Genomic DNA, 25,453 nt, shown 5'->3' on the forward strand with positions numbered 1-25,453 from the left:
AACTTAGTTTTCATTATTCTGCAGTTGTGTAAACCGGCAATTAAAAATAATAATTGTAATAATTCCTATAACACCAGATTTGTTTCTTTCTGTTGAAATATTCTCTGCTCAACTCCTGACCATGTGAAGATGCTTTCTCTCTCTTTGAATTTGGGAATAGTAAAAAAAAAAAAAAAAAAGAATCGGCCTGCATTTTCCAGATATCTTGTTCCCGTACATAATAAGGTGGTCAGTGTTTTTTTATTTCCTTTCTTTTTTGTATTGCCATATCAAATCACATAGAATTGACTTTAAAAGAATTGCCGCATTCCAGAGTACTGTGATGATGTAACAAATTAATCTGCTTTAACCCAATTTTAAATGTCATCTATCTCCTCTTGATCCAGAATATGTGCATTGGCTTTGTCAGCTGTTTATAAGAACTAATGAAAAGCCTAGAGCATTTGACTAGCAAGGAAGAAAAACACATGTCTACAGCTATGGCCAAAAGTTTTGCATCACCCTATAGAATTAACTAATTTTGCTTCTTAAAGTCGAATGAAACCTGCTGAAATATTTTAATGACTCCATTATGATCTTGCATAATTAAGTCATAATTACATTACAGGCCAATCATTAGCTGTACCACATTTAGCATTTGTAGTGTTTTATAATGTTCAGTAACAATTTTAAGGGAATCTTGCATGGCTTTTTTTCCACTTAAACATACTTTTTTCATTGGTTTTGGTGATTTTGAAATATTTCATAACAGTATCTGCCACATTATTAAGCAAAGTCAATACAAAAAAAAATCCAGTTGATCATCATTTTGTTGTTGCTAAGCCCATTACATTGTTATGCATAGTCAAACCTGTAGCTGCTATTTTTTGGATAAGAAGATTGTGATCATTTGTACATTACAAAAAAAAAAAAAAAGAATGTATTTCTTCAGAATAAGATTTAATAAGATTTTTCTGACATGCCAGATCGCAATTCAGATTAGTGTAATGTGAGGTATTACGTAATAAGCCTTTTTGCCTTATTGCAATCTACAAAACAATGTGTTGCTGCCAGTATCTACAGATTATCTTCGATTTGGGTTTCTTGCCACATATATTGTGATCTGCTTGTCATTTTCTGTGCAAAGCATCCTTAGCAGCCTGTCAGTAAGGTGGTTTATTTCTCTGCTTTGTTTTGTAGTGAAATGAAACAGGAGCTTGATGAAGAAGGCAGCAAATGCACAATCCTCGCCAGACATAACAAGTTTAATGACCACAGCTGCATGCGCTGCTGCTCTCCTTTCACGTTCCTCATAAATACGAAGCGCCAGTGCCTGGACTGCAAATTCAATGTCTGCAAGAGCTGCAGCAGCTACAGCAAGAAAGAAAAGGCATGGATCTGTGCTGTCTGCCAGAAGAGCAGGTTAGTGATAGATTTACTGACAATGCTAATGTTAAATCATTTCTCTGTTCTGCTCTAATGAAGAGCAGAATCCAGTAAAATGTGTTGTTTTATCTACCTTCTACTGAATCCAAACTACATTTGTAAACAGGCTTGATAATAAAGTGGCTGTATGATTAGATTGTTTGCTAAATCATTGAATTATAATTCATGGTCTGTGTTTTAAATATAAAAAAAACATTAAGATTACATTTTTAATGCTTTTAATTTTGGTTGTTGAAATTGTGAATGTTTTTATGTATACAACTTTGATAAGCAACACTTAAGCACCCACTGGTATTTTAGATAAGACACAAAAACACTCCAGCATTACAAATCTACAAATGAAAGCCAAAATTTGACCATTATTTGACTATTATTTTTTTCTATTAAAACAATAAATCATTTTGATATTTATTGCTAATATGCAGTGTGGGTACAGTACATAATAATTATAACCTACCTTGTAGTTTTCTAGATGTTGTCAAGCTATTTGTTTGATGAACAGTTTGTAAGAATAGTATTTATGAAAATGTATTAATAGTGTTATTTGAGGCTGCATCACATACCGCTGTCACAGTTAGTGTAGGCATGTTTTTTAATAATTTGAATTGTTTTCAGTTTTCTATAATTGTGTACGAATGCTTATTCTAGCATTGTTCTAATAAGGTTCTGGAAGAGCGTTGATGTCAAACCCACTGATGTACCTACAACGGGAAGCAGAATTGTTGGCAGTATACAGTAGAAGTTTTGAGCAGCAACAAACAACAATTCAGTCAGATTTAGTTTTGGGACTGATTCTGGGAGGAGTAATGGTTTAAAAAAAAAAAAACGTTCACATGGGCTTTAAGCTTTTATAAAATAATAATATAATAACATGAGAGAAGTCAAATAAAACATATAATTGAAACATGTCTGATTTTATAACAACATAGTGATATGCTCATCTTTGGAAGCAGATAATGTTTAAAATGTGTATTCTTAACAGGTGTGTGTTGTTTTTTTGTTGCTAAACGACCATTCTTGATTACAACAATGTGCTTTAAGATATTAATAAGTAATAATGTTTTCCCTCAGTACCATAGGTGGTTAGCAGTTTTATTTAATGAGCAATCCATTTATTTTACCTAGATATGGTAAATCTTAGAAAACCTCAAACCACTAGCATTATGCAAGAAAATGTAAATCGACCGTTTCACTTTTCTGATTTCATATACCAGACGTGTATAATGTGATAATGTTTTTAAGAACAGTTAGAATGTAATTTTCTGGCAGACTGCATTTCCATTAGTGTAATCAAATAACAAAGTTTTACTTTAGACTGCCTTCTGTCCTGGTGTTCATGCATTCATCTGTAAAACCGTTGTCTGTCCATGAAGCATGTCATGGGAACCCACAGCTCCCCCTGCTGTTCTTTTGCAACATTGTGACCTTTCTGCAAAGCTGGACTGCAGCAGGTCTGCATCCAGTTAACAGCAGTGACTGTAACTGTATCTGCATTTGCTGGTATTCCATTTTTCAGAATATCATGCTCCATCTTCAGCTACACTACTAGCTTTATCTTGAATGAATCATAAGCCGTTTTAAAATTGCTTACATGTGCCATTATGTTTTTGTTCTTGTTCATGTTAGTAAATCGACATTAGTTAGTTTCTCTTGTGGACATGCTGACACACAGTAGCGGCTGGTGGCCCCAAAAATTGCGGAGGCATAAAATATTGGCAGCGGGTCCGACTTTCGCTACTGTTTTTATATTTGAAACAATGCTATTCAATACAAATGTTGCAATTTACCTAAACACTGTTTGCTTACCATACAATACACCAGTAAAGCGCTAATAACTGAATATGCAATTGTGAAACCAGACAATAATACCAACATCATATAATAATAATAATAATAATAATAATAATACAGAAATTACTATGCCTATTATAAAAAATCCCCAATAGGACGATTATGATAAAAAAAGTCTAATTTACTGCCAATGATTAAGCTTACTTGTCATAAATAACATCATGGCATTATCAGACTTTAAATTAAATTGACAGAAAACCAAGTGTTGCACATTTGAAATAAAGCAGTTACGCATAGGTGTGTTTAATTACCCCTAAATAAACAAAATATTTACATTTAGTGAAATGTAATGTAATGACATTTATTTGATTATGTGTTTTAACTTTTACAAAAAAAAATTTAAATAAGAGTTACCGGTATCGTCTATTGCCTCTTCTCTTTCTCTCTCTACTTCCACACACAATCTACGCACGTTAGAGTTTAGGCAAAGGTTAAGACCAATGATTGGCAGACACAGCAGAAGGAGACCCATCTCCTGCCTCTTCCGGCTGTTCTTTTTTTTTTTTTTTTTAAACTTGTGTGACGTTGCGAGATGAAAGTATGAGGAATGTGATTGGCTAATAACTCTACAGGAGTAGGCAGAATCTCCCTTATTCTCCACTGCTCCAGCGACTGTCTGGGAAGCCTCTGCTGACACCTGGTAAGTTTTACACATTCCCCCCAATATTGTGTAGCACTGAAATAAAAGTTGTGAATTACAATAATGGAGAAAGACCATGTGTTAGTATGAAGACCTGGTAAGTTATCTATGAGCAACAACACAATGGTATCCCAAGGGATTGTGTTAGTGTAACAAATTGTTTGCTGCAGGTGGGACTTTTTTAATGCATTTGAAATAGGAGTTAATGGTCAATAAACACAGCATTCACAGGATTCCCATTTGCATGTCGGGGCTCATTATTTCTTTGGATAAACAATCTGAATTAATGAGTCTGTATTTATTGTATTTTAGACACATTTTATATTTAACCGAAACACAATTTAAAGTAGATAAAAACACCTTTGTGGTGCATCCATAGGCTTCCCTCCATTACAGTATATTCTGTAAGATATAAAAGCTTAATTTTTGCAAGTCTGTTTTAGTTAAGACGTGCAAGACAGCAGTTCTGACAGCTTTGATCCATATGCATATGGATTATTATTTTCTGTTAACGTGTTCTGCTACATATATTGCCCAACCTCTTTACCACAGTTTCCAGATTTCATACCTCATCAGTAGGGAAAGCATATAGGTTTTTCTTTCCAGATTTGGTTGCGGCTTCAAATTTAATTAATTCGATTTTATATAAATACAGTAGGGTAGAAATTTTTTGGTATTGCTGTAGGAGTCCAGTACCATGAAGCTATGGACAATAGTTATTTGATATTATATCTATTTTATACTAATTTTAAAAGAACAGAATGGTTATTACACCTTTAATAGCTAATATATAAACATTTTAGAGGCAAGATGTGGTTGTAGTCTGAAATAGTCAAATAATTAAAATTTGGAACACAAACATTGATAATGGAATAAAAAGAGGCAATAGTATGGGGAATTAGGGGTCAATGGGCCCAATTTTGATCACAGGGCAAGGCACCAACGCTAAGGCAAAGGTCGTTAGTGCCTGATTTGTGGAGTGTTGGGTGGGCTCAAAAGAGCGCAATAAGACTTTACCGTGTGAAGTGATTTTAATACCGGTTTTTGCCCCAAGTATTTTTACGCCTGTGCTACTGTCAGGTGTCGGACAAAAATCTGGGGAGTGGCTTCATAACATTTTCACCTAAGCGATTTCTAAAGGTTTGCCTTCGCAATCCAAACTAATCCTCAAAGCAGGTCTTTTCAAAGAGCAAATGCAATTGCAGGGAAGCGTGTGTGTGTAAAATAATAACATAACATTTCACTGCAATATGTTTCCGATACAACGCACACATGTGCTTTACAGATTTACAGCAGGGCATCCGTTTTGTACCCTTCAGAGTTACAATTTACATTTTTTAGATAGAAACTAATATTTTATATATTGATTGAGAGACTTTACGTACCAGTAAATATTCCAAATCGTAAGGAAAATGAATGTGCCTTTTACTAGTCTACTTGTAGCATTTAAAATTATGACACACATGCTCCCCCTGGTTGTTTTCTGGAAATGTTGCTGCTAGGCTATCAAATGGACTACTACAAAACTTTATTAAATAGAAAAAAATACCCCTTGTTTTTTTTCCCCTCTATTTAAGCTACATTATGTACTTGGCATTATATTAGAGTATATTTGCTTTAATGGAAATAATGAAAATTTGTTTTATTATTAATGATAAACAGCATGCATATTAAAAAAGAAAAGTATGCCACAATAAAGGGAACGTCATTTTCTCTTGATATGCAGTGCTAGCCCTTTCTTCCTCCCACTTTCCATGAGTTGGTCTGCTATTAACCAAGTCATGCCAGCCTCTAGCCTTTGCTCTGTTCAAAATCACAACATGAGCTATACGGCAGGACGAAAAGCAGACACTCTTGAGTTTGCACATTGCCTTCTATTTTTTTAGTGTTTATCAAAATTTTGTCCAATATATAATAATTACTAATTATATAATGGTATTCCTGTGCCAAGTTTGAGCTTAGTACTGTTCATCTTTTCTGGTACAAAATAATATTGCAGCACTAAAGCCATTCAGCTGTGTAAGTTATTACTTTACCATGAAACACACAAATGGTTTTAATGAACTTTGCTTTTAAGATTCATGCTTCAATTCCCCGCTATTAGACACAATATGCAGCAGCTATGTTCCCATTTATTAAACAGAGGATTGTTAGTCAATGTAACTGTTTTATTGCCTGTTAAAGATAAACCATGTGAAAAGTTACAATTCTGTCTGCAGTTTTATTTGTTTGACAAATGCATAAAAGTGCTGTGCATTTTGTATGCAATTAGAGGCCAATTTTGCTCTGGGTGAAGAACAGAAAGATGGCAATGAGTAATGAATACAATGTGATAGTTCTATCTTTAGCCCCCTCTTGTCACATGTATCAAATTAATTATTCAGGGTGATGTCTTTTGAAGCTATTTTTCAGACATACGAGTTGATCCATAAAGCAAGGTGGTTACTTATATTAATATGTTTATTGATGGCGTAACACAGCAAGAGCTTAGATACAGTGACTAAATTGTTAAATTATTCTCTCTCTCCCACGTTCTGCGAATAGGCACCATCACTATACATCTTAAAGATTAAAGATTATTTTGATGGCTGCCCTCTTGACTTATAAGCTGCTGTGTTAATCAGTGACCTATTTTAAATTGTTGTTTTTGCTTAATCCCCTTGTTTTCAGGGTGAGGCTAAGCTTAGTTATTCAAAGAATGTTTTGATAACCATGTTTATGAATATTGTTTATGAATAAATAACAGTGTTTAACTGTCCAGAAAAGTTTCATGATTTATACAATGATATGTTGTTTATACAAAATAGATTGGATAAAACATTATTAAATGGCTCATGGGTAAAATCTTAGGATAGGATCTGACCAGTGGCGTGCCGTCAGGACCTTCAAGGTATTCTCTGCTGACCAGACAGTGCCAAGTAAACCGTCAGTCAAATGACATTACATTGCCTCACTCACTTGCGTACAGTGTGCTTGCTTATACTATGAAACATACTACTCTAAAACAACGACCAGTCGCTAGAAAAAAACAGTTGAGGGTGTTCTCCGTTTCAGTTGAAGGGCTTGAGTGAGTTTAACCAATAGGCGAGTCGAAGAATGTCCTTTTTTTTAGACAGGCGACCAATCAAGAGTGAGCAGAGGCGGGCGATAAATCTCCCAGGGTATTCTCTGCCTCACTTGAAGGCCCTGCTTTAGCAACCAATGGGAAAGTCAAAGCTCTGACAGCTGACCAATCATTAATGAGCAACCCCAAAACATGAATATTCCTTGGTTAGCACTGCAGTTAGGAGGATAGCTGGATCTGCACGATATTGCTTATAAATATACATTGATGAATACAAATACCTTTACAACAGCTAATTATTTCGAATTTTATTTTACACTAAAATAAAAAAAAAAATGTGAGAAAACTGAGGCATCATAGTCGATTTGGTTACGAATCCTTTTTCAAGGAGAACTTTCTCTGAAAAATTGGAGATAGTTAAAAAAAGGGAGATGTACACCACAGATCCCTGAGCTGACATGGGAAGGGAAAGGATATACTCCGCACTTTCAGAATTCAAATTATGAGAGGTATCTGTGGCTTACAGGTAGCTGCCACTTAAAAGAGAGGGGGGTGGGTTGCGATGACTCTGGATCTGACAAATACTAACTGGATCACTAGACCATACTGAATTAGTTAATTGACGGCCTTACTTCATTGCCACAGCACTTTGCTGTATTTCCTGTGGTATTCATATAGATAAATTTTTAGTAAAATAAATCAAGCTGTGCCTCATGCCTCTGGTAACCTATAGTAGCATAGTGTATAGTATATTATAGACCTGAGCATCTTTCAGCCAATCAGACTGCACATTTGGCATGCTGTATTCCATGACACATCACAGAGAAATCCCATTGATGACATCGCATATACCAAATTGAGTTTTTATGATGCTTTATACTCAATATCGATACGGCTGAAGTAACCTGCTTTAAAATGCTTAACATTGAATGTAATGTATCCTTCCGCCAGTGCAAAATAGTTCCTGTACTTTGTCTTTAGAATTTATGAATTGGCTGGAAAAACGTATCCCTGCTGAGTGAATTTCTCATATTATTATTATTTATTTATTTATTTATTTATTTATTATTATTTTTTTTTTATATATTCAGGGTTATTTACTTATTACACTTTGGTAAATAAAGATGATGTTTGAGATCACTGTTTCCCTAGTGCAATAATCCTGCTCTGCACCTTTTATTTTATTTTGGGCAGCATGCATAGTTCATACACACTAGTCCCTTGGATAAAGGCGTCTGCTAAATTAAACAAATAATAATCTTTTTTTTTTACATCTCCAAGAAGGGTTAAATATAATTATTTGTTGAATGTTTCTATTAAGGTTCTCCCATTGCACAAAAGAGGTTCCTTAATGTGCTTTGCAAAAAACAGTATTTAGGAACTCTACATTTTAGGGTACCAAGGGAGAAACATGCCTTCGCCTGTTTTGTCCCTGATGGATGAAATATGTTGTCTGACTTATTAAAGCGATTTTAAGCTTGGAGACTCAGTTGTTAAATTACTTGAAAGAAGTGTGCCATGTTTTTTTTAATTTAATTTTTTTATATAGACTTAATGATATGCTTATTTTAGGAAATGTCTTCTTAAATTATATTCAGTTGTTATATGTAATATATGGTGTATGACAGATGTAACGGATGAATGTGTAACCACTATTGCTTGGGACCTCATGCAAACAAGATGTTGCATCTCATAAGGCTATCCTGGTAAGATTGTGGACATGTATATGTGTTTGTGGGTGTGTGTGTCTGTGTATTTATATATACTACACAGACGCTCCCCGGGTTACGCAAGACCCGACTTATGCAAATTTGACCTTACGCAAAAAGTTCCATAAGGCATCAATAAAATTTTCGAGTTGCTTAAAATATTGCTTAGCGTACGGAAATGCAAAGTAGTGCGGCGTGCGGAGGAATACAGCAGTAGCATCTCCTACAAGCGAAGGCTTTGCGCTCTCACAGTCTCTCAGTCTCGTGTTCTTATTGTTTCCGATCGGATACTCTCGGAATCGTGTTATTTCAGTGACTTGCACAACCTTGACTTGCATAAAGAAGGGAAAACATTGAGTGAATTAGCTTGCATCACTTGATTTTCAAGGTGTGGTATCCAAAGCATAATCAACAAGTACAGAGAAGAATCATCTGTAATTGACAAACCCAGGACTGGAAGACCCAAAAAGCAAGAAGATAATATCCTTAAGGAATAGAAAGAAGACAAGCGTTGAATTGACAACAGAACTGGCAGAAGGCACAGGTGTCGTTGTCCATCCATCAACAGTCAAATGCACCTTTTGACCATTGTTCCATAGTCCAATTTCTGTGTTCTTGTGCATCTTTTAGTCTTGTTCCCCTTTCTTAACAGAGGTATTCTTACTGCAACACATCCTTTCAGTCCTGATTTCAAGAGTGACCTTCGTACTGTTGATCTGATGGACAATGACAATGCAACAATAGAAAAATGCAACATATCTAAGACTTTTGCACAGCAGTATGTATTATTATTATTATTATTATTATTTATTTTCTTAGCAGACGTCCTTACCCAGGGCGACTTACAGTAGTATACAAAAAATACATATTACAGAATTACAGTACAATTAAGAGCAAGATACAAAATACAATGACTTCAGTCCTAATAAGAGCAAATAAAAAACAAATAAAAAACGATTTGATATCGGGGCAGTTCAAGAGCAGACAAGTGTTGATAGTTAGAGCAGGGTTAGACACGAGTGCAAGTGAAATACAAAATACTACAGATTTTGTTAAGTGCAGGATTAAATACAGTAAAATAGGAAGCAGATAAGTACAAGTTAAAGTGCATTAAAGGCAGAGTGCTATGTAGTCCACAAGGGAATAGTTGAGTTTTACAGGGGTTGTCTGAAGAGGTGTGTCTTGAGTAGGTGCTGGAAGGTGGCCAGGGACTGGGCAGTCCTGACATCCATAGGAAGGTTGTTCCACCACTGCGGGCGAGGGTGGAGAAGGAGCGGACTCTGGAGGCAGGGGAGCTTAGAGGAGGTACAGCCAGTCTTCTAGTGCAGGCAGAGCGGAGAGGTCGGTGGGGGTGTAGGGAGAGATGAGTGTCTGGAGGTAGCTGGGTGCAGTCTGATCAAGGCATCGGTAGGTGAGTACAAGAGTCTTGAGTCTTGTAATTAAATACAGATTAATATTAAAAACAATGTATTTTTATATTCCATCAGTTTAATATTTTTATATTAAAGTACGTAAGTGAAAATGTATGCATAAATACATTAACAGTACAGGCATACTAATGGTAGTTACTTTCTCTTCCTTAAACTAAAGCACGAACAGCTATAATTTCAGACTTTTATTACATGAGAGTAGCTGTTATTTACTTCATGCTAATATTGGACTCAGCTTTCGCCAAAATATGATTATATAATAGTTGTGGGAACCAACCAAGACGTGGCTTCGCTGTAAAATATGAGCCTTCAGCGCTTTGCCTCCAGATAATGTGGATTTCCTATTACAATGGATAACTGTAGTTACAGTAATTTACAAGTCTGCAAGTAAACATTTTCTCCCAGCCAAATGTTTAATTTTAATGCATCTCAGAATTACAATTGCAAATTAGTTCAATTTAAATTCAACAGCGAATGGAACTTCTCCAGGCTTCAATTAAACTGATCTGAATCTTATGCAAATAAAAACCGTACTATAGTTATAGTTCATTATACATTTTATGTAAGTTCAAACACACTTTTGTGTCCAGTAACTATCCCATGTTCTATCAAATTCAAATAGTCAGAGCAACTTAGAATAAGTAGCGGGGTTCTGAAAAATGTAGCGTTAATGTCCGCTCTAGTGCACTGGGGTTTGAGATCTGTCCTCTAAATCACTGCAGGGAGAGCGATTAAAAAAAAAAAAAAGTGCTGTGGCTTTTCTGTTCTGTAACACATCATGAATCGTTATTGCTGTGTTACCTGTTTGACAATGTGGGCAATAATCCTTACATTATCAGTGTACTAGATAGGACATTTTGAAAAGACAGTTGAAACAGACTTTAAAGTTTAAGTGTAAAAAGTTGTTTGGATGTTAACAATGAAAAGAAAAATGACAGGTAGCTTATTTACACAGTTGTAGCAACACATGGGGACGTGTAATGCTTTATTTTTTAAGTAATGCACTATTTAAGTGATGGAGCCCGTCGCTGCAGGCTCTACCGAATGGTAGATGACTGCGACTGGAGTTGTGCGTCCTGAGTCGTAGGGGTTAAGCTTTTTCAAAATGTAAAGTTATTTTTCAATAGATGTTAGACTACCCCCAAAATTACCAATGTTTGTGTCAGATTCTTCCATTTTTTTTAAATAAAATAATTGTGTAGTTGTAATTTTCAGGAAAATTGATGGGACTTGTCCATCACGAATCCAGAGGCCAAAACTTTTGTATCCTAGCTGACGTTGGCTACCTACCCTACTAGCATTAATATAAGCACATAACTACATAATCAATGTTTTAATGCAAACTGATAATGGGAGTCTTCAAACTGAGCTTTAATTTGCATAGATACACTAATATTTAATCGAAGCTGAGGAAATTTAAGGATGGATGAGGAATAATCAATGCACCAATTAATTGTTGCATCTCAAATTTTAAGTATGAGAAACGAAACTGGATAGTGAGTGACTGCTGTCCCCCGGGCCCCTTCTAAGGATTATATCCTGAAGTGCAAAAGTTTTAAATAAATAAATAAATAAAATGTAACTTTTTTTTTTCACTTGGAGTAGAATTTGCACCTTACTTAAGTCTCACACCACTATCACACTGTTGGTTATAATAAACTAACCAGCTCCATCACAACCAGAGTGACAGTATAGGTGGCCAGTAGAATAGGCCAATTGAGCAAGTGTGTACAGCTAGGCCAAAAGCTTTGCATCACCCTATAGAATTAACACATTTTGCTTCATAAAGTCGAATGAAACCTGCTGGATAAAGTTATGTTAACACATTATGTACCGCTTTGTAGTTTTCCATATACTTAACTGAAAAATGTGGCATTTCAAAAACTAACATGAAATACTGTAGTACTGTTATGTCGTTATTTTGGAAACCAAAAAAAAAGAATCTCATACAGTATATAAAAAGTGAAATCCCTGTAAAAAGAAAAAATAAATCATTGTATCTATATAAAACTCGAAAATAGCTAAAAATAAACCCCTGAAAAATGTAATTAATAAACATTGAAAATCAGAAGCCCTAAATATAGGGCACCATTTACATGGGCTGGTTGGATATTTTTTTTATTAAGGTTTAGAAATGTATCCTCCCCATGCTTTGCCTTCAAATGTACTATAGTTAAAATAAAATATATTTTGATATATATTCATTTGCTTAGTGTTCAAGATTCATTTATTATAGCAATAGAACAAATCTGATGGTTTTACAATGTAGTGGCTCAAGTGAAAATGAAATGTCTGAGGTGGTTAAAATTGATGGGTTGTGTTGTTAAGCTTAAATTTGATGTGCCAGCGTCCTTGATCATGAGACGATTCTTGACTTTTTGTGGTTGACAGCCCATAAAATAAATGGGAATAAAATGGGATGGATGTTAAATGATTGGTACAAATCTTGAGATTGTAAAATGTCAGTATATGTGTTTCTATGATTTTGAGTCTATATAGGGTCAAACAATGAATGTAGATGTAATTATGGGTACAGGTTGTATGACCTTATAGTATGTACCCCCCCCCCCCCCCCCCCCCCCAAAAAAAAGGATGTATTTTTCTCAAGTCAAAATAAGTAATATACTGCTGAATGTAAAACCTTATTCTTTTTTTATTTTCCCTTGAAGCAGCAAGATCAGAATCATTTAAATTAAGATTTGTGAAGACAATTAATTTAATAGTTTCTGTGCCACAGGAAGTTTTAAAGCTTATAGAGCAAAAGTAATATATTCACTTATGCTGCATATTTTAATTAAATCTGATTTAGACTTACAATTGATGGATTAGGTTAGAATCCATGAAATGCTTACCTTGTATATTTCAACACTTTTTCTTCAGTATGGGTGAAGGGTTGGATACTGTACATCTTAGAAAACTCCTTTTTAAAGGAAAGTATAGCAAGTCAATTATGTATTTCTATACTTCTGCTGTTTCATAAAGTGCTAGTTTACTAGGGTATAGTTTCATTAGAATTTTATTTAACCTGTAGTATTTAAAGCATGCATAGTTCATGTAATGGAGCAATTACAGGTACAATGTAGATGGAAGCAATTTTAATGTACCCCTAACTTTAATGTACCCCTTTTTGATACAAATGTGTTTATTATTGTTCATCGCTTTTCAAATATGACAATACTGGCTTTAAATGTTGTGTGGTAGTAATGCTTGCTTTTTTTTCTCTGGACTATGTAAGAGGGAGGTGAATATCCCAGGCAATAGGGAATACATGGCAGTGCCTGTACTTTAATGTATGTCCGTAACACTTAGAAAACTCCAGAGCAAAGAAAAAGTACTTTTATTACAGTATGGACAGATACAAGCTAAAACAAAATCACATCCAGCTGAAGTCACAACCAGCAGTGATTATAAACTATCTTCTGAAAGCTGTCATTTCAACTGTAGTGAAGTCTACTTATTCTCATTTGCGGAATAATATCTCAAGTCTGTTTGTATCCTGCAGAATCTGACGTAGAAATTTTTTATTCACGCTTGCATTGGCTTCCGGTGAAGTACAGAGTTAGTTTTAAAATTTTATTAATGACATTTAAGGTTGTCTCTGGAAATGGCCCTGCTTACATTAATGATATGCTTTTACCTTATGTCCCTGGACGACAGTTGAGATCTGCTGATGCTGGGCTTCTGGTGACAACAATGATAAAACGTAGCTCTTGTGGTGGAAGAGCCTTTAGTCATTATGCACCTGTATTATGGAACAATCTTCTAATTGAAATCTGTAAAGCTGACTCAATAAATGCATTTAAATCAAAGCTTAAAACACATCTTTATGCAGAGCCTTTTTGTAGATTGGGATGGTATATTTTAGAGTTTTGTTAATATGTATTTTATTTACTTTATTTTTTTTAATTATTTTTTGATATTTTATTGTATATTGTATTGTATAGTATATTTATTTGTCATGTGAAGCACTTTGGGATGCCTTGGCATGAAAGGTGCTATACAAAATAAATTTGATTTGATTGTACTGATGTACCTTATTTGTGCAAAATATCTACCTGTGGAACAGGAAAACTGTACCTAATAAAACGGTACTGTATGTATGGGCAGCAGTGTGGCGTAGTGGTTAGGGCTCTGGACTCTTGACCGGAGGGTTGTGGGTTCAATCCCTGGTAGGGGACACTGCTGCTGTACCCTTGAGCAAGGTACTTTACCTAAATTGCCCCAGTAAAAACCCAACTGTATAAATTTGGTAATTATATGTAAAAATAATGTGATATCTTGTAACAATTGTAAGTCGCCCTGGATAAGGGCGTCTGCTAAGAAATAAATAATAATAATAATAATAAATAATATTAAACTGTACGTATTAAATGCAAAATGCAAAACATCTGCCTGTGGTACAGGAAAACTGTACCTAATAAAACGGTATATACATAGAAATGAGTCAACCTATGTTTGGCAGGAACATGCCTCTTCAATATGTTGTAAAATCCATTCTAACAGGATCCATTATAAGTGGCGTGCACCTGTATTAACATAATGTGGTTTCATGCATATATTTCCTAATGCCAGCTAATTTTAATACATGTATTTACTAACATGTGATTTGACAGTTTGAAAGTATTTGCTTACATGTAATTGCAAGTTAGCCAAAGTGAGTCATTTAAAATATTAACTTTTTAAATAACATTTTGTGCTGTTTAATGGGTTGGGAGGGCTCACACCTGGCTCTCAAAAGTTGCCACAACCATGACATAAAAATTACTAACCGTTTCTAAAGGCACACCGCCCTTGCTTAGATATCAGCATACATTACTTATATATAATTCACTTTACATCAATAGTTGGCTTGATTGCTTAGTATCTGAAAAACACATTTAAGTCCCCCCCCTTAATTACAAAAACACACTGAAGGATAATGCATCTTACATTTCACCACCAGGCTTTAACTAATTGCAGACATGCTTGCATACAATCACAACACAAAAATTAAGATAGAACCCTACGGGTCTACCCAGTGTTGCTCTTTATTCGCCATGATGGTTCATATCGTAGTTAAAGCCATTTGTTAGGTTCATAAGATTACATCTGACCAGAGGCCAACGCTCTGTGGGTCCCATGCCAGCACGTTTCATGTTCACACAACCAATTGTTTACAGACTGCACTGTGTGTTATGCACATAGCTATGCACATCACATTTATTTGACTGAATTAACAAAAACCAAATCATAATATGAAAGATAATTTTAATATTATGACAGTTTGGATAGAAGTGTTATTTTCACCTAATACACAGATGTCGATTTAGGTACAGGAGGTAGACGAACATAAACTGTAAGCAAAAAATAAATAAAAGTTCTAGCATCCCCACAGCAGTGTCATGCTATGGTTTCAGCACAACTAGACTAGACGGTCACTTTTTGTGTGTTTTGCGTTCAGCTCCTTTGCACCAGTGTAGAGTGGACAGTTCCAGTTGTCAGTATTGGGCTGATACTCACTCTCACTCTTAAGCATGATTCGCACGGGACTAAAAAGTAGTTGTCCTTAGAGTTGGTCAAAAGCAGAGGACGTAGTAACCTCCCAAACGTGGATTCGTTTTCATCAAGAAAAGTCGGTGAATTCAAAATGACCAGAGGGTTGTGGGTTCAATCCCAGGTGGGGGACACTGCTACTGTACCCTTGAGCAAGGTACTTTACCTAGATTGCTCCAGTAAAAACCCAGCTGTATAAATAGGTAATTGTATGTAAAAATAATGTGATATCTTGTAACAATTGTAAGTCGCCCTGGATAAGGGCATCTGCTAAGAAATAATAATAATAACATAACACTGACATGGTCAATTCACACAGGAATAAAAAGACACAGGACGCCTGAGTTTAAAATTTTACAGACGGTCCCAATGTCCAAAATCGGAGCACCTTTGAGAATTATTTGGGATGAAAAGAAATGGACAGTTTGCACAGGACTACAGTTCATGGATGTCAGTAGAAATTCCAAAACCACCTGTTTTATGTGGTGATTTCTAGTCCTGTGCGAATCGGGCTTTACTCTACTTGCAATGACGCACGACACATATAGGGACCAAAAGCCTAAGGGTTTTCAATACTACAACCAACCTCACATTCCCACAAGGTAGATGGTCTCAACAGCCAGTCCAGCTACACTTTAAGAGTCTGCTTTTTTAAATTAACAGTCCCTTTAACTTGTACTGTGTAAGACTGAGAGAAGAAAATACTCATATTAAAGTTGATCTTGGTAACCCTTTTGGTAAGCAACTATCCTTTTATATTCAGCAAATATTCTGAAGATTGAGTAGACTAGTTATCTGTGTAACTCTTCTCATACAGGTACTGCACATATCTTGATAAATGTAGAAAATTGCCATTCTCTTATCAATTATGGTGTGAACTGAGAGCTAATAAGAAAATTATCTGCAATGAGATGATGTGTGGAAGGTGAATAACAGTATTTCTTGTGTAGCTCAACTAGAATGGTGTCCTACTGATGAGGGGCCAGACACACTCAGATTTGGTTTTATTTCAACCATATATCTGGTGAAAAATTGTTAGAAAACACACAACACTCACCTGCAGGGTTAAAACATAATAGATGCATTACGTTGTGCAAAAGTGGCACAATAGGAAACATAAATGGAAAGAAAAATATAGAAACCTGCCATTCAGTCATCACACAGGGACTAAAGGTATACAAAACCTTAACAAGTATCGTCTTAGAATTAACCTTGATCTTGTTGATAATGACTGCAGATAAATTAAGTTTATTAGCCTTTGCTACTAAAAGTTTAATGAATAATTGAAAATGATTTGTGACATTAAAGGAAATGTGACAGAGTGGAAATGGTTTTAAATATGTAAATGGCAGTAACTTTTAGCCTCCTCAGATGCATTGGTATTTAGTCAGAATTCCATCTTGTGTACTACTCAACTATTCTGAAATATCACACGGAAAGTTAATGAATGAAAAATACAGTTTTAACTTATATCATGGATATGTTTTTGTCTTTCTAGGCTTCTAAGAACGCAGTCTTTGGAATGGTACTACAGTAACGTCAAAAGCCGATTCAAACGCTTTGGCAGTTCCAAGGTTTTGAAGATGTTATACAGAAAGCATCGTACAGAAAGAGGAGCTTTCTCAGACATAGGAGGTATCTTTTACTTTTTTCATACTGTCATTTATGATTTCATGATCTTTACTACAGAAATAAAAGACCTTGTGTCCACAGCAGTAGTGTGTACTCAGCAAAAACTGGAGGTTGGTAATTATTATGGACTGCATTGTAAACAAAGTGACAATTCTATTAGGGTATTTTGGGAAAACACTAAAAAACTATTTTGGCTATGTTATCACTGGATGTCATGTGACCACACAAAGTATTATTTATAATATTATATAATTATTATTTATAATAATAATTCTTACAAATCAATTTTTATTTGTAAATGATGCTTTCAGTCTGGCCCTCCTTCAATTTCGGTATATCGCAAGCTACAAAGTTCATGGAGGGTATTGACGGTCAGGTACACTCACTTTTTGCTCCGCAAAAGGAGCCACGAAAGTTAGCATGTTTATATAGGTGCCAAATATACATGCAGTGATTTATAATGTATAGTAAACCCTGATATTCTTTGTATCATCTAGTTGGGCTTGTGTCAGATAGTTTGGCACCCAATACTATAGTCTATATATAGTGCTGCAAAATATTTCTATCCCAAATGCTTTCCATGGTCTTCGCTGGACATTCTCATATTTCCAATGGCATGTTTTCTGAGGGTGTCCATTTATTGAGGAACCAAACCAAAGAAAATATACAGCAATAATCCACTCTAAAGCTTTTGACAACTGGGTAGTATAGACATGGGCAAAAGATAAGGGCAGCAGTGTGGAATAGTGGTTAGGGCTCTGGACTCTTGACCGGAGGGTTGTGGGTTCAATCCCAGGTGGGGGACACTGCTGTTGTACCCTTGAGTAAGGTACTTTACCTAGATTGCTCCAGTAAAAAACCCAGCTGTATAAATGGGTAATTGTATGTAAAAACAATGTGATATTTGTATAATGTATAATGTGAAATAATGTGATATCTTGTAACAATTGTAAGTCGCCCTGGATAAGAGCATCTGCTAAGAAATTAATAATAATAATAATAATAATAATAATAATAATAATAATAATAATAATAATAATAATAGGCACACGTCTGTGCATCGCTGCATGGTTGTTAACTTTGAGCGAGATTGATCCCACAGTTAAATGCAAACTTAAAAAGTAGGTTATGTTCATCGTTCTTTCATCAATATCAATCAGTCAATACTTTATTTATTTAGCGCCTTTCATACAAAAAGTATATCAAATTGATGTACAGGACAAAATAGTAGAACATCAAAATACAATACATTTGTGTAGAAACTAAACAGAGTTTAGAATTCAGCTTAAAAAAGTGGATATAAAAAACAGAAGAAAATACATTTGTACAGAAATTATAGAAAAGCACAGTTTCTTTTTGTGTACACTTGTGGGAAGCACAGAAGGCTTGTGTCAGCTGATCTTAAATCACGAGAAGGTATATATGTGACTACAAGCTCCTTTATATAATATGGTGCCTTACCTTTAAGTGTTTTATGTCAGAAGTAATGTTGTAAAATCAATTCTAAACTAAACTGGGAGCCAGTGCAGTGAAGCCATCATAGGTGTTTTATGGTCTCTTTTTCGTTGTGATGAGAAGCCTAGCAGCTGCATTCTGTATAAGCTGCAGGCGATTTATGGCATGACCCAGAAGCCCAGTGAATAGAGCTTTGCAATAGTCAAGTCGGGAAGATACAGAAGCATGAATTAGTTTATCAGCATCAGACAATGACAGTAATGGTAAAATGAGACTTTGGTGACTTGCAAATATGCGACTCAATAAATCAGAGTTTTTCACTTCTGTTTTTATGTTTATGGTCAAATTGCCCAGATCTATTAAGAGATTATGTGGCTTCTAGTTGCTACTGCGAACATAATAACAGAACTTCTGTCTTATCAGAGTTCATCTGTAAAGCATTCAACTAAGGCTGATACAGTGTTCACCCTAGTGTTTTAAGCTTACAAGGCCGCTTTGATTTATGTGTTTTGTGCATGCAAGGCGTAGGTTGCCTGTATTGCAAGTCCTATCCCAAAACTTGCTTTCCAAACATGATTTGTTATGCTCATATAGTCTTCCTAAATGTTAATAAAAGGAAGCGGTAACCGCTCAGCTAATTCAGTTACGTAGCCAGATGTGAATGTTCTCAGTAAGCCATATAAAATATTTTGTAATACCTTTGGTTCTCACTGTAGGCAATTATTGTCTATAAAGAATTCTTTTTTTACAGTATATTAAATGTATCTTTCTTTTAAGATGCAGTGGGATTTTGTATGGTTTGTAAATTGAATGCTTGATCTATGGCTTTGCTCCATGAGGCCCTGCTGTAAACTAGCGCTCATGCCAAAGTGGATTTATGTCTCTGCATTTAATGAGCTTTCATTCAAATGTATTAAATGTTTACCCTGGGAATGTGAAGTGATTATATTGGCTGATCAAACTAACCACAGCCAGTCCACACACACTTATTAGGCCCCGTAGGGGAGGTTAAGGCTGCCAGATTTATATATTTTTTTGTAAAAACAAAAAAAAAAAAACCAAAACTTTGCAATACTTCAGCTTAGCGTTTTGGATGTCCACACATACAAAAACTTAGAAATGATGTCCGAATGTCGTCATCTCTTTATTTTTGTTCTTTATTCATTGATTATGGAGGTTAAAAGAATGAACATGTTTCAACCTCAATTTTCACTTGCACCTAAATAAGAGATCTTGGAAGCATGTGTTTGTATATCAAATAAACTGGGTCATTTTTTGAAATACATTATCAAAATGTATTTATAATTCTGTATTCTATCAAATAAATTGGCTATAAACCCCTGCTTTATTTATTTATTTTCTGTTTTGTTTTTACAGATGCATTTTACCCTTTTTTTATAAGCAATTGTAATCTATTTCTAAATTATTTAAGTAAAGTCTGAACATCTGAACATCACAAGGTCATAAAAACTAAAGCTATAAAGCATCTTTGTAGTATGCCGTATTGTGATAGTTCTCCTGTGTAATACATATTAATTTATTAAATATTATGTATGCAGGAGCAATCCATAGAGATATGATATCTTGAACACAAGACAAGCTTGTAGACAGCAAACCAAGGTTATTTCAATCACAACCATGATATTATGATAATAACAGCACTTGCATTTTAGAAGAACACATACCTGTACATCTCATTTGTATTCTAGGAAAACAGTAGATGATGTGTGCAGTTAACTCATACATTTCATACTAGTGATGTAATCATTGTAGGCTCTCTCTAATCTGGATACAGATAGTCCAAACAGATCTTTAGTCTAAACCACACTAACAAAATGAAATGCATGCTGATAACAAAGTAAAGAGGTTGTCTGGAGTCACTTTCCATAAAGAATGTGCTTATGTATATGTGTTTAATATTGCCTGCGGAAACAGCTTATTTTATATTGTAAAGGGGGTATGTTCAATTCCCCAGTCATGTTAAATCAAGGACACATTTAATAATAATGCAATATTATTTTTTTGTCAGTAATTTCTTTCTACTGTATAACAACTTCTCATATCAATAAAACCTTACTAATTACTGCTGCATATCACTTTAATCATGACAATGTAATTTCTGATGTTTATAATGGACTCAATTTTTTCCCCTTAGTTCTTAGTTTTCTAATATTAAATGTTATTTTGTTCCCTCATATCAGGTTCACACTATTACACATAAATACATTTTTTGCTGCTGATTTTGCTTAAGTGGATCCAGGATTCTCTTTTTTTGTATAAATGTGTGTATTGTGCCTCAGTTTGGGTTCTGACCCATCACAAGACATATTAACATATTACAAATCACACGCATTAAGATTGTACACAGGAATAGCTTTAAAAGGAAAAATATTTTGTATTTTTGAAAAACATAACTTCCATCACCCCCACCCCCCCGTCATTTAAAAACAAGTAAAATGTGTTAAAAACAAAAGTGAAGATGGAGAATTGTGGGTTTTTTTAAAAGTTTGTAACAATTTTAGTAATATTTCTTCAAAGAAACTAGTGTTGTTATTATTATTATTATTATTATTTGTTTATTTAGCAGACGCCTTTATCCAAGGCGACTTACAGAGACTAGGGTGTGTGAACTATGCATCAGCTGCTGAGTCACTTACAACTACGTCTCACCCGAAAGACGGAGCACAAGGAGGTTAAGTGACTTGCTCAGGGTCACACAATGAGTCATTGGCTGAGGTAGGATTTGAATTGGGGACCTCCTGGTTACAAGCCTGTTTCTTTAACCACTGGACCACACAGCCTCCTATGCTTATGCTTTAAAGATAGAGTAACGTTAATTTTACAAAAGGTACCAGTTATGTGTGTTTGTTTTTGTTTTGATTTTTGAACATTGGAAGTGGGTGCAGTGTTCTATGCACGGGATGAGATATGTACATAGGATAAGAGGTACTGGAATTTTGGCAAATACTTCACTGTGATTGGTTGATTTCTGATATGTGATTTATAATATTAGTATAGGGAGATATCAGGTGATCATCACGCCAAGTGAAAAATGACCAGGAGTCATCAGTCAACATAACCATATGTTTAGGTTTTCAAAATATGATTTAGAACCAATAAAGGCCAAAAGCTTAACCTTAACATTACTTTATTTGCAGTAGCTGTAAGCAAGACATACTACAAGTAAAGTGAAACAAAAACTCGACCAGTACTGTGATGGCGTGGAGAGCACTGTTTTTTGTTTTGTATTGTGGACAATCGGCTTTCTAATCAGGTCCACATATGATGTTCTTCCATCAGCGCAGAACCTGAATGTGTGGGCAGGAGAGAACCCTGCATGTCCTTTGTGTTAATCACTGGCTACCCTGAAGCACATTTTTACAGCATGTAGGTGGCTCTGAACCAGGGTCGCTTCACTTGGCGTCATGACCGAATTCTGCGATGCTTTGCATTAGCCCTGGAAGAACAGCGTAATAAGATCAACCGCTCACCACCAATATTGCACAGAGTGTAACATTCCTCCCTCCAGGAGAGTAGTCAACAGGAAAGGTTATTAGAACGAAGACCATTGGAGACTGCTAGCTGTTGGCCAGCGCCTTATTTTCCCACCCAAGATTTCTACAACTACCCTTTGACCTGACAATGTCCTGTGGTCAGTGTTAACACGCCTTGTTCTCCTGGTGGAGCCAACAGTGCCATGGGAGGATTTCGTGGATGAGGCATATGACAGGAAGAAACTGGTATGCTGAGTTAGCCACTTAGATGGAGCAGCGGGGTTGAAAAGTCTGGATTTATCCAGTAGAGGTGGGTTGTCTGGGATTCATAGCGCACTCCATGACCCGGCTCCTCCCAGATCTTGGATTCAGTGGACAGGAATTGCAGCATATACTGAAGGCTCTCTCCGAGGAGGCAGAGAAAGGTAGCAACTAGATATGGTTGATGAGGAAAGAGGCCGATTGGGGACCTCAAAGGAGTGGTGACAGATGAAGTTTACAGCAATTAAAAGGAATGGATGGCTACTGTAAGTAAACTGGGCTGGATGCCAGCATCACTGTTGATCCTTCCTGAGGTGTTGTGGATTTGTTAACAAAGCCCCAAAGATGGGAGGTGTTCATATGATGATCCCAGCGAAATGCCCCACCTAGTCCATTCCAAACGGTTGCCATGCTGAGGCACTAGGGAGGCTGCAAATAGGCTGATCTCTGGAGCCAGCATTACACTCCAGCCATCAACACAGGGTCAGTAAGAAATCCATGTTACCTGGTGGAAAAAAAGCACTGAAGGCTCCTATATAACAGCAAAGCTGCCTTGGTTGGTCCTCATCATTATTCTCTCTGAGGCCAGTATTAGCATGAAGTAAATAACAGCTACTCTTATGTAATAAAAAATAAAAAAAAATGTTTGCAGTTTTTGGCTTTTTCACAATTGTGTAATTTTTTACTTTTTAATTTTTTTTTAAGATTGTTATCATTTTAACTAACATGGTTTTTGTCTAGTTTAAACAGTGTTTTTACTGTTTTAGCAAAGCTTAGTAAATCTGCCCTAATTAATTTATGTTTGTGCAGATGAGTCTAAGGTCTAACACATTTTAAATAATTAATTGTTGGTTACTACAGTGTTTTGTGGCCTGATCCCATATACAAATACTATAGTATCATCCAAAACCACTATGGTTTCCAATAGTATTATATACGCAACAGTAAATACAGTGTTTTTGGACTGTATTATAGTATTGTCTTGTATGCGATAGTTGCAGAGTATTACTTTTAAAATGAAAAATATTATAGTCATTATAGTGGATATTTCATGTGATGCTGTATTTCTCTCAAAGTATTTTGATAGTTATTTTTTTCTAAAGTTTTGGTGTTTTAATATTTAAAGTCAAGTTTTGATAGCACTTATGAAATCCTAATAAACACATTCTTGCCAATATATTAAATCCAGAATACATTTTAGACTGTGAATTTATAATTTGTGTGTATATCAATAACTACAATTGTGGATTGAATAGCAAAAATTAGATTTGATCTCTCGTCAGTGCTCAGGGATCAGAAAGGGGACATGTGTAACATAAAATAGTTAAATATAATAATGTTTCTGGTTTGGTAAATCTTTTCTTGTTTCTTTCTTAATAGAGGGAAGCATTAATGAAGGAATTGTTGACTATGCAGAAAGCACCTGTGGCAGCGACTCTACGTTTTACAGACAAAGTGAAGGTATGGTCATTCAAACATGGACTGTCATTCATTGTGTTTTGTTTGTATGTATTTTTTGGACCAGATTGGTTTAAAACAAACATAAATAATTACAGTTGCATATACAATAGAAGATGTTACATTGCTGCATCCAGAGGTGGATTAACGCATGGGCCCACAGGGCCTGGGCCAATTTCCAAGTGTTTGTAATGACATCAAACAATTTACTATTGTTGTAGACTGGCCTAAGACTTTTTTGCAAACTATAAGACACGCACAAAAAAAAAAGATAGAAGACAGACACACACGTGTATGCGTGTTGCAATATGACTTGCTGTGCGATTGGTCCGATGTGAACAGTGTGCGTCTAAATTCAGAGACAGTAAAAAATCTGGCAGTTATTAGTATTTGTGTACAAAACACCCAATGTGGATTGGTGTTACTTAAGCGGGAGTGCTAAGAGAAAGCTGAAGCAAGCAAAGGAGGTTAAAAAAGCTTCTTTACGTCAAAAGATACCAACAATATATCAGTATTTCAAGGAGAGAGAGAAACGAGAAACAGCTGACGGAAGACAACAACGCTGGTTCGGCAGACAGTGCTTCTGACAATGTAGGCCTTTGACATGAGGATGAAGCTGCAGACGATGACCTGCGAGAAGCAGACGAGCCAGGAACAAGTGATGCATGTGAAACAAATGCAATCGAAGCAGGTCAATTTAGCAGCAATCCTGCATTGTGGAATAACATTGACAGCTTCAGTTTTTGGATTGCTAAGGGTTCAGCTGATTTGTCAAAATAAAAACGTAAAAAAATTCTCTGCTTCGGGTGATTGGAGGGAAGACGCGTTTGCTGTCTGAAGATCTGTTTTCTTGTCGGCTGCACAATGGTGAATCTATTACGCGGGACTGGCTTATTTAATCACCATCTTCTGGAAATGTTTACTGCTTTGCCTGCAAGCTTCTTTCAAACAATGTGCATGCCCTTATCGAAGGATTCGATGATTGGAAACACCCTGAACACCTTTCTGAACACGAGAAAAGCCTGCAACACCGAAACTGTATGCTGGCATGGATACGGCGTGCAAAAGCAACAGGTGCAGTTGATGCAGATCTAGCATGGCAATTTCAGTCAGAGTGTCACTACTGGAGAGATGTCCTGAAGCATGTTGTAGCAGTTACCACATTCTTAATTGAGCGTGGACTTGAGTTCCGTGGCCACGATGAGCACTTAGGATCACCACATAATGGAAACTATTTTGGGATTTTGGAGTTGATTGCTCAGTTTGATCCATTTTTGGCAGACCATGTGGCTAAATTCGGACAGAAGGGTAAAGGTAATCCTTATATGTCATCAAGTACTTGTGAAGAATTAATTGATTTGGTGGGGTAGAAAATTAAAAACAATAGCAGCAGAACTGCAACAAGCCAAGTATTTTTCAGTGATTGTGGATTCGACACCAGATTTATCACCTGTTGATCATTTGATTTCCTTGTTCAGATTTGTCAATTCAGAGGGGAAAAC

At 35.6% G+C, this 25,453-nt stretch overlaps 1 protein-coding gene across 4 annotated transcripts in view; it reads left to right on the forward strand.

Annotated features, from left to right (window-relative positions):
• The window catches only part of LOC117399485 (rab effector MyRIP-like), a 198,692-nt gene that overhangs the window by 124,586 nt on the left and 48,653 nt on the right, over positions 1-25,453 (forward strand). For all 4 annotated transcript variants that reach the window (XM_059022672.1, XM_059022671.1, XM_059022673.1 and 1 more), the window contains exons 3-5: positions 1,180-1,401; positions 17,150-17,286; positions 23,874-23,954. In XM_059022672.1, the coding sequence (XP_058878655.1) occupies positions 1,180-1,401; positions 17,150-17,286; positions 23,874-23,954 (440 nt within the window). The remainder of the gene's footprint in view (positions 1-1,179; positions 1,402-17,149; positions 17,287-23,873; positions 23,955-25,453) is intronic.

This window comes from Acipenser ruthenus, chromosome 4 (genome assembly GCF_902713425.1).
Source record: "Acipenser ruthenus chromosome 4, fAciRut3.2 maternal haplotype, whole genome shotgun sequence".
Classification (NCBI taxonomy): Eukaryota; Metazoa; Chordata; class Actinopteri; order Acipenseriformes; family Acipenseridae; genus Acipenser; species Acipenser ruthenus.